Source organism: Heteronotia binoei, chromosome 12 (assembly GCF_032191835.1).
Source record: "Heteronotia binoei isolate CCM8104 ecotype False Entrance Well chromosome 12, APGP_CSIRO_Hbin_v1, whole genome shotgun sequence".
Lineage (NCBI taxonomy): Eukaryota > Metazoa > Chordata > Lepidosauria > Squamata > Gekkonidae > Heteronotia > Heteronotia binoei.
The window spans coordinates 45,060,671-45,070,994 of record NC_083234.1 but is presented as its reverse complement, the minus strand read 5'-3'; the positions used below and the strand labels follow the sequence as shown (position 1 = coordinate 45,070,994).

General features: G+C 47.6%; 1 protein-coding gene across 3 annotated transcripts in view; it reads left to right on the top strand.

Annotated features, from left to right (window-relative positions):
• The first annotated feature begins 302 nt into the window (after positions 1 to 302).
• Positions 303 to 10,324, top strand: part of ANK1 (ankyrin 1) — a 228,175-nt gene continuing 218,153 nt past the window's right edge. For all 3 annotated transcript variants that reach the window (XM_060251576.1, XM_060251577.1, XM_060251575.1), the window contains exon 1: positions 303 to 428. In XM_060251576.1, coding sequence (XP_060107559.1) covers positions 303 to 428 — 126 coding nt within the window. The remainder of the gene's footprint in view (positions 429 to 10,324) is intronic.

The following is a 10,324-nucleotide window of genomic DNA, read 5'->3' as shown; positions in this document are numbered from 1 at the left end:
TTGCCCTCCTCGGAGGCGGCCCGAGAGCAGCAGCAGCAGCAGCAGCGCGCCAGGCGGGCGATGCTGGGCGCCTCCTGGCTGCCGGCTCCTCCGGCGGCTCGCTGAGCAGCAGCAGCAGCCGCCGGCCCGGGCGCCCTCCAGCCAGCCAGCCAGCGGGCCGTCTGTCCGGCCGTCGGGGAGAGGGGCGCTGCAGCCTCTCGCTCGCTGCCTGCCAGTGGCCCGCCAGGTGAAGCGGCGGCGGCGGCGGGAGCAGGGCTGCTGGCGGGGCTGGGCTGGGCTGCGGGGCGGCGGCGGCGGGGGCCATGGCTCAGGCGGCCAAGCAGCTCAAGAAGATCAAAGACATCGAGGCGCAGGCCTTGGCCGAGCAGAAGGAGAAGGAGGAGTCCAACCGCAAGCGCCGCAACCGCTCGCGGGACCGCAAGAAAAAGGTGCGCAGGGAGGGGGGAGGGGCGCATGTGGGCGCTGCCTTGGAGGGCTCCCCCGCCCCCCCCCCCGCCCCGCGGCAAGTTTGTTGGGGCCCCGTGGGAGACGTCGCCGCCTGGGCGCCTCCTCTTCTGGCCCCGGCCCGCCTGCGCTCAGCCGCCCCCAGAGGCCCCTGCGGAGTCCCCGCGGAGAAGCGAGGGGGCCTGGCGCCCGCCCAGCAGCCGGCTCTCCGGGGGAAGCAGCACTGGCGACTGGGGGTGCGGGGCTTGCGCCGGGGCCCTCCCGGCGTGGGGCGGAGTGCAGCCCTCAAAGGGCAGCTTGCCCGCGCACAGCCTGGCGGTTTTGCGGGTGTGACCTGGGGCTGAAGGGGGGCTCCGGCAGAAGCCCCTGAGCAAAGGCCTCTGAGGCCTGGCCTGTGTGCTGTTCTGCCTGGCTTTGGAGTCCGGGGGATGCTTTGCTGGTTGCCTTTGCCAGGCTAGACCAGGGGCTCCAGCAGCTTGCTTCCATTTATGGCCATGCAGGTGCCTCTCTGGGATGCCCAAGAAGGGGAGAAAAGTGCACGCTGCCCTGTGTCGCTGCTCACTGGTGGCTGGTGCTCTGGGGTACATTGCATCTGAACAAGGAGGCTCCGTCTTAGCTAGCATAGCTTTCTCCAGTTTTTGGTCGGGTGCTCTTTGGCTGCGTGTGGGTTTCTTGAGAGGTTTTCCTGGAGCTGTTGCATGCCAGGTATCTCCAGTAAATCAGTCTGAAATGGCTTTGCGGGTTCTCTCCTCCACTTTCACATGCACTGCTGTTATGCTCTAAAACCTTTTCAGCCTAGGCAAGTTACAGAGTCTTTCCTGGGGAGAAGGAGTGAAATGTTATGTTCATAATGCAGTCTGCAGACATGGGGTTTTTTTACAAGCCAGGCAAAATGAAGCCTGGGGCAGCAGATTTGAGGTGCTGTTCGGGTTCAGTGTGGAGAAGAAAGCCCAGTGCGCTGGGAAGATCTCCCAGGCAAGGCTCATTAGGAGGAATGCGAATGGTACAAGAACACATAGATGTTTCTGTGTGCCTCCCATTCATTTCCATAAGGCATGTACTAGAGAACATCCCAGTGCTTTGTGCTAATTAGTAGGCATGTGTTAATTTGTGGCTGTGTTGCAGTTTGAAATTCTCTGATTCTGTCAGTGTGAGAGATTTTGAGTTACACAGAACTCTTCTGTGGTCTGGATGTTGGTGGAGAGAAGAGGAGAAAGGAAAACAGACATCTCTCCATACGGGCTTGTAGTTAAAGCCTCATCTGCAGAAGGTTTTAGTCTTAAGAGCTTCCATTTGGGACACTCCGTTCCCTCCTTTTCTTAGGTATTAGTTGAAAGGAAGAATTCTGTGTGATATGAAAACATTCCTACTGTATTGTGAATATTGGTTGGTCCCAATAAAAAATTTATTGCATTGCAATTTTGACCTAATAGTTCTGATTTTGCTGAGGAGGCTATCTAAAAACAGTCGAACAGAAGTTTACCTGAAGTACTTCAAAGACAAAATATCCTAATGCTATAATGATGGTGTAGTTATATGGAGACTTTAAAAGGCAGCAGGTATCTATTTACTTGGTCACCTGTGGAGAATCTAAATCCTGACCAGGTGATCTGGGAAGCATATTTGTAAACTTTGCAAACAGTTATATACAGGGTTTTGGGTTTTTTTTAGCAGGAATGCACAGGAACATAGTTCCGGCTGGCTTGGCATCAGGGGTGTGGCCTAATATGCAAATGAGTTCCTGCTGGGCCTTTTCTACAAAAAAGTCCTGATATATCACAAATGTTGTAGGCTTTTAAAAAGTCCGTGGGCTAGTGATTTTTTTTGAGGAGGTTGCATTTGTTAGAGCACATTTGCATGGATAGTCAGATCAGTTTATTCTTTTTGTCCCATTAGATCCCATCTTTGGGATCTAGAATGACCAGAATCTCAAGCCACACTGAGATCTTGTTCACAAGATCAGGCGGTGAATCATAAGTCACAGATCAAATACCACTGATGGCAGCTCTATTGCACAGCACAGTGCTTTTTAACAGATCCCTTCATCATGAGAAACCAACATGTGTGTGCACATGGGAAGCAGTCCTGATATTTTTTGGTGTTTTAGCTGAACCAAGGGCCAGGTGGCTTCACTGTTTGGGACAGAATCTCCCCCTCCCTCCTTCTGCAGCAAGGATTTCTGGACCTTCCCTGAAATCGGATGTAGCCTGCAGATGTGACACATCTGGGTTAGATAATCATGTTCAGAAAAGGATAAAGGCACATTTCTGCAGCCGAGGGAGTCCTTCAGGCTGCCTGAATTGTAGCTGAAGGATCCTCTCATGGGAAGGACAAGCAGAGATAGCTGGATGGTACCGAAAAGGGGTGCACTGCAGAGGAAGATGATGCATAATTTCCACATTTCTGGCCAGGCGTGTATATCATGGTTTAGAGTACCCAAGTCAGCTTCCTTGGTACATATATGATGTAATGCGTGGATCTGGATTCATGACCCTCTGCTTCTTGTTTGTATTATATGCAGTATTATATGCCCTGAGACAGATTTAAGCCAAAAGCTCATATAAGCCTCTAAAATATCAAATATAATGTGAGAATGCTGTAAAGCCAGAGAAACCCAATACATTGCTGTGCATTGCACATGTGATGTACTTACAAGCAATTGTTAATTAGTTAATTACAGTACAGTACATCAATGTCCATGGTACTTTACAGAATATGATAAGGCAGGTCTCTGTTTACGATCACAAATGTAGGAATTCAATAATGTATGAAGTGTCCCAAGCACGATGCTGAAACTCCTGTGGGAACTTGTCATATCTAAAAGCTATCGGTTTAGGGAAGAGATTGCAGTTTATTGGTACATGATTTGCTTGTCTTGGACTGACATGCAGAAGGTCCCAGGTACAATCCCTGGCGTCTCCAGTTGAAAGGACCAGGTAGTCGGTGTTGTGTAAAATCTCAGCCTGAGACCATGGAGATGAGTTGCCAGTCTGAGTAGCCAGTACTGACCTTGATGGACCAGTGATTTAATTCAGTTAAAGGCAGCTTCATATGTATAGGATGCTGCAGAGAACTTTATTGATCTCAAACTGCTTCGAGTCCGTGTGAGCTGTGGTCCTTTTTGCTGAGAAATCTGCTGCTTGGTTTTCCTAAAAATATAGCTGCTGAATCTGGTAGTATTAAAATATTATTCCTTCATTCCATGGGTCTTGAGACAGGAAGATTATGATAAAACCACACTATGTGATGTTTTATCTGCAGCTATGTGATATTTTATGTGTAGATAGACTTAAAGAGATACCCAAGAACCACCACCAAATAGGGACAGTCTAACATTTTATAAACTATGACTGGATCGAGATAATTTTCACAATAATTTGGGGCCACCCAGTGACACTGAGCAGCAGTAGATTGGGCTGTGGCCATGGCCAGGGGCAGAGCATCTGTTATGTATGCACCTAGTCCCAGGTTCAATCTCTGACATCTCCAGTTGAAAAAAGATCATGTCATAAGTGATGTAAAAGACCTTGACCTGAAGCCCTGGAGAGCTGCTGCCAGTCGAAGTAGACGACACTGACTGTGACAGACCAATGGTTTGGATCTGTATAAGGTAGCTCCACGTGTTCATGACAAAATAAAGTACTTCACACAATGCAGAATTCAGATAAGAAATTTTTGGCCACATATGTGCTGGTGGCTTACATTGCTTTCAAATGAATTCAACAAATTCCTGGATGACAGGGCAGGCAATGTGATAATTAGCCACAGTAGCGAAGATGGATCCTTGATGTTCAGAGATGGTATGCCTCTAAGTATTTGTTGTTGGGGACAAAAGATTAAGAGAACTATTGTCTTCATCTGCTCCTTGGCTTCTCAGAAGCATCTAGCTGGCCCCTGTTGGAAACAGGATGCTGAATTAAATGGACCTTTGATCTGATCCAGCATGGGTTTTCTTATGTCAGGTATATTCTATGATCTGTCTTCCCTTTCCCTTTCTCCTTTTTTTTTTTTTTAAAGAACTGCTTCACATGACTGATTTTGTAAATGATTTTTTTTAAAGATCTTGATTTACTGGTCCTCTGAAGGTGCTGCTATTTGTTCTGACTTCACATAGCTGTGTTGAGTTCAACGCATTTAATGACTCTTTCTTAAAATAAGTGTGTGAGTGTGTGCACCTGGAAGTCATGATAACCTCTGGTGACTGACCCTTACTAGGGACCTGGAGAATATTCAGAGAGGTGACTGAATAAAGCCTGCCCCTGCCTCCCAGCTGCTGGTATTCCAAGGAGGTATCCCATCCAAGTACCAGAGACCCTGCCTAGCTTCTGAAATCTGACAAGATTGGGCTTGCCTGGGATGTCCAGGTCATGGCAACCTACCTAATGACTCTTGAAGGATTTGTGAGCTTGGAGCCTTCACCAGGCCAGAATAATCCAAGTCAATGGTTATGTGAATGGGCAGTCATTTTGTTCTGGTTTTTTGTATCCTTGGGGCAAGTGAGCAGAAAACCATCAGAATGCTATTCTCCTTGTGGGTTTGTCAGGCAAAAGAGATAGGTGTGTAAGTTTAGGCAATAAATAAATTCTTTACAAATCACTGCACTGCATGCCTCCTGTAGGTAATGCTAGGCTTTTGCTAGAAATAATGGTAAGGAATCCACATGCAGCCTTGATCTGGATGGCCCAGGCTAGCCCTCTCTCATCAGATCTTAGAATCTAAGCAGGGTCAGCCTCAGTTAGTATTTAGATGGGAGACCACTAAGGAAGTCCAGGGCAGGCAATGGCAAACCACCTCTGAGTGTCTCTTACCTTGAAAACCATAACTTGACTGCGACTTGATGGTCCTTGCCACTACCCCCTATCTATGTGCGATACTTTATGTTCAAGACAACAGCCTTGTAAGGTAAAGCAAAATTCTCTCCATATTGCTGATGTGGAACTGAGGTTTAGAGGGAGTGGCTTGCCAGTGGCCACCTAGGGAAGGCAGAGCAGAGCTGAGATTGAGCCTGGCTGCTTGCTAGTTTCTGCCACAGTCTCTTACTACCTACCTGAGAGCCAATTTGGTGTAGTGATTAAGTGTGTGGACTCTTATCTGGGAGAACCGGGTTTGATTCCCCACACCTCCACTTGCAGCTGCTGGAATGGCCTTGGATTAGCCATAGCTCTGGTAGAAGTTGTCCTTGAAAGGGCAGCTGCTGTGAGAGCCCTCTCAGCCCCATCCATCTCACATGGTGTCTGTTGTGGGAGGAGAAGATATAGGAGATTGTAAGTCACTCTGAGTCTCTGATTCAGAGAGAAGGGTGGGGTATAAATTTGCAGCCTTCTTTTCTTTTCTTCCTTCTCCAGATGACCAGGAGGGGGAGGAGTCTCAGCCAACAGAATGAAGAGAGGCTTGGGTCAGTAGTTCTGGTGTGCGATTGAGAGAGCCTGGCAAAGCAAGCTCTGCCTCCCCCCCTTCTTCCCCAAGGGAGGAGCCTCAACCAATGAAGAAAACTGTAGCTTTTGCTCTGTAGCTCCTGTGCAATTGAGCACAGCCTGGCAAAGGAAGCTGTGATGCAGAAGGAAGCAAGAGAGTGGGAGAAGGAAGCAGATGACAGCCAGTTGCTTGGAGGCCTGATAGGAGCCCTCTGGGGACCTGATTTGGGCCCCGGGCAGGTTTGACACCCCTGTTCTAGAATCCATTTTCTGTTCAGGGAGATAGGACCAACTTAGCCAGAAGGATTTAACCCTGTCTCTGCCTGAAGCAAGGACCTCAGCAACTGATAGGAAAATTTTGTGTGTGGAGCTCTGTCAGGTTGCTTCTGAATTATGGCAACTCTATGAATTGAACATATGAAGCTGCCTTATACTGAATCAGAACCTTGGTCCATCAAAGTCAGTATTGTCTTCTCAGACTGGCAGCGGCTCTCCAGGGTCTCCAGCTGAGGTTTTTCACACCTACTTGCCTGGACCCTTTTTGTTGGAGATGCCAGGGATTGAACCTGGGACCTTCTGCTTCCCAAGCAGATGCTCTACCACTGAGCCACCGTCCCTCCCCTGCTTGGAGAATTAATGTTCTCCAAAACAATCCTGTCATTACCAGCCTTTCCCAAGTCTTGTAGACTGAGGGCCATGGCTTCCTTGATGGAGTCAATCCATCTTGTGTTGGGTCTTCCCCTTTTCCTGCTGCCTTCTACTTTTCCTAGCATTATTGTTTTTCCCAGTGACTGTTGCCTTCTCATAATGTGACCAAAGTGCGAGAGACTCAGTTCAGTCTTTTTGGTTTCTAAGAAGAGTTCAGACTTGATTTGATCTAGAAAACACTAATGTGTCATAAGAATATAAGAGAAACCATGTTAATCAGGCCAATGGCTCATCCAGTCTAACACTCTGTGTCACACAGTGGCCAAAACCCAGGTATCATCAGGAGGTCCACTTGCAGGGCCAGAATTCCAGAAGTTCTCCCACTGTTGCCTCCCAAGCACCCAGAATACAGAGCATCACTGCCCCAGACATGATGTTCCATCTATTACCTTGTAGCTAATAGCCACTGATGGACTTCTACTGTATATGTTTATTCAATCCCCCCTTGGAACTGTCTGTACTTGTAGCTGCCACCACTTCCTGCAACAGTGAATCCCACATGTTAATTACTCTTTGGGTGAAGAAGTCTTTTTGGAGGTGTATGGTATCTGTAAAACTTTCCTCTAACACCACAGTTCAAATGAAGATAAAGGATGACGGAAAGCGTTCTTCATTCCCGTCCCTCACCTGTCTATCACACTTGACAGGTCTTGAGAAATCTGAATGGGTGCTATTCTCTTTTGAAATAAAAGAATCCAGTCTGTACTGCCAAAGTGCATTGGCCTGATGCTGTATTATTTACTAGTTCTATGATCCAAAGCCATTTGGGAGAGGCATGTATGTTTTAACAAGAATCATGTTTCTAGTTCTTATGACTTTCAAGAAATACCCAAAGAAATACCTAAATGTCAAACTCATTTGTTATCAGGGCTGGATCTGACATAAACGAGACCTTATCAGGCCAAGCCAAATGTGTTCCTATTTAAGATTAGGTAGCAGAGATAGAAACTTTATAAAGGACACAGACAAATACAATGAAAGATTTTTTTTAAAAAAAAAACCTTAAAACAAAACATGCTTAAAACATTAGTACTCTTTGGTCTTAAAGGTGCTTTCTTGGTATTTCTCCCATGGGATCCAGGGAACTGGCCAAAGGAAGCTCTGGCTCTTTTCTTCCTTCTACAGGGGACCAGGAGAGGGAGGAGCCTCAGACAATAGAAGGAAGAGAGGCTTGGCTCAGTAGTTCTGGTGTGCAACTGAAAGAGCCTGGCAAAGCAAGCTCTGCTTCCCCCCCCCTTTCCTCCCCAAGGAAGGAGCCTTGACAAATGGAGAAAAGAGAGGTTTTGCTCTGTAGCTCCTGTGCAATTGAGCAAGTCTGGTAAAGCAAGCTGTGATGCAGAAGGAAGCAAGAGAGAGAGAAAGAGAAGGAAGCTGATGACAGCCAGTTGCTTGGGGGCCTGATAGGCGCCTGATTTGGCCCCTGGGCTGCATGTTTGACACCCCTGGTATAGATGATTCTGCTTTAGTTCTATAGTTAGAAGGCTGTTCTGAGACTGTGGTCTCTTGACAATTCCACCTCTTTTTCTCTAATAGTTGTTGGTGTGAATTAGCCCTGCAAGCAATAATGCCCACCTCTGTATATCCTTATGCTCTTGCTGTTAAATGCTGCTATTAAATTTCTGCTGGTGATCTTGAGAGCTGCATGCATTCTGCAGTCGCACATGGGAAGCACAGAGGGCACTAATGAACTCAGAATAAGACCCTGAGAATCAGCGTTTACTTTTTAAAAAACAGTGTCCCTTTTTTAAAAAAGCAAGCTTCCAGTCCTTAAGGTGAAGAAGATAAACTTGAGAGCCTATGAGAATAGCCATGTGAAATTCCAGAATGAAGCGTATGGTTTTGAAGTGTCCTCAACGTAGGCCCCCTCTGATTTATAGAAGCAGAATGGTGGGAGGGGGGAGGAAGTATAGAAAGCCAATGTATGGAAGAATGCTTAATTTGCATAATTAACACAGCTAACAGAACCCAGCTTTTGTTTACCAAGGAATGTTGATTTATTGTAGCTGCCCCAGTGTGGAGTTTCTGACGGTTCTGGCACCAGTTTCTGAGAATACTTAGGCTAGTAAATCAGCACGTGGCTCGACTGCAGTTTCTTGGCTGTTGCTGATGATTTATGAAGTGCCTAATGGTATGCTGGGTGCCATATGATCAACTAACAATGGCAAATCCCTGCCTATGGCTCACAATGTATTGCAACGGCCGTCAAGAGAGATGACTCTGCTTTTTCTAGTCTTGCTCAGCAATGAGTTTTTAGAGTACAGTGGTTCCTCAGTAGGCACTGATGGCTCAGAAGGGTTTGTGGCTGGTAGCAGTTGGTAATACCTGTCAGCTGGGAAGGTGGGGGGAAGATAGCAGTTTGGCACTGGAATGCTGCCAGGGAAGGAGAGAGGAAAACTGTATTTTTGCAGTTGGCTGTGTGAGTCTCCAAAACATTGCTGTGAAGGCTGGTATGGTCTTCTTGACTTGGTATGACTGTTTCTGAGTAAGCTACGATCACCCGGAATGTGGTGTGAGTTTCCAGTGCACTGGGGTACCTACAGACCTCACCCAAGAAAGTGGCCTGCACAAAACTGGGCTTGCTAATGGAGACTCAGCTCTGGTCAGAGATTCTGACTGGCCAAGAAGATTTTGTGTGTTGTAAACAGAGGAGGAGGTGGTGGCATCAATGCAAAGCTATGCCTATACAGTTAGGGCAGCCCGTGGTTTTGTGGGTGAACAGTATCTTGGGTCACATTAGTGCAGCCATGCAAAAAGCATGGGGAAGTCCGCCCGGTCCAGCTGCCTGTCCCTTGAGCCTGTAGCATTCAGAACTGTGCTCAACGGCTGTAAAGACAGAAGGATAATTGGCATCCAGTGTCTTGTGCCAAATCCTGAGTTCTTCTTTAGCTTCAAACTTGGTCAGTGACCCTTTGGAGTTGCAGCCCAGCCAGAGGCAGCATACTAGGTTGTGCCCCCATTTGTGTAAGATTAAAGTTCATATCATGGTTTTCAGGCATTTGGGGGAGCTAACAAACATCCTTGTGGGGTTCAGCTCATAACTACTGACATACCAATTGTAGGTGTTGGTAAATGGAGATGACAAGTTCGTTCTTTTTGGGGGGGTTGGGTATCCTGAAAGTGGCGCAGAGCTTGGTGAACTGGCAGCTGCTTAATGCCGAATAGATTATTTTAACCAAGAGGTATTTCTGAATACCTGAGCTTGATCCCAGTGGAAGCTGGGTTCAGGTAACCAGCTCAAGGTTGACTCAGCCTTCCATCCTTCCGAGGTTGGTAAAATGAGTACGCAGCTTGCCAGGGGGAAAGTGTAGATGACTGGGGAAGGGAATGGCAAACCACCCTGTGAAAAGTCTGCTGTGAAAATGTAATGATGCAATGTCACCCCAGAGTCGGAAATGACTGGTGCTTGCACAGGGGACTACCTTTACCTTTTTATTTCTGGAGCAGTTATTTTGGGCTGGCTCCATGACGTAGGGGGAGGAATGAACTGAGGTCAGCCTTTGGCAGTGCATTCTCTTTGACAAAGTATCCCACAAGATGCTCTACCTTGGTGTGGGAAGTTGCAGTGGGGAGGTCTTGGCTCTGTCCTGTTATTTTATTCTTGTTTCAGTTCTGGTTGGGCTGGTGGGTTGAGGCTGAATGTATCTGCAGCCCAGGCCTGCCAGCAAGGTCTCACTTTGATGGATGGAGAGCTGCTAAGTGCTGGGGTCAGTAGGAAGGTGGGTGGCTGGGAAACAAGGAGTGGTGCCCTCTAGAGGTGA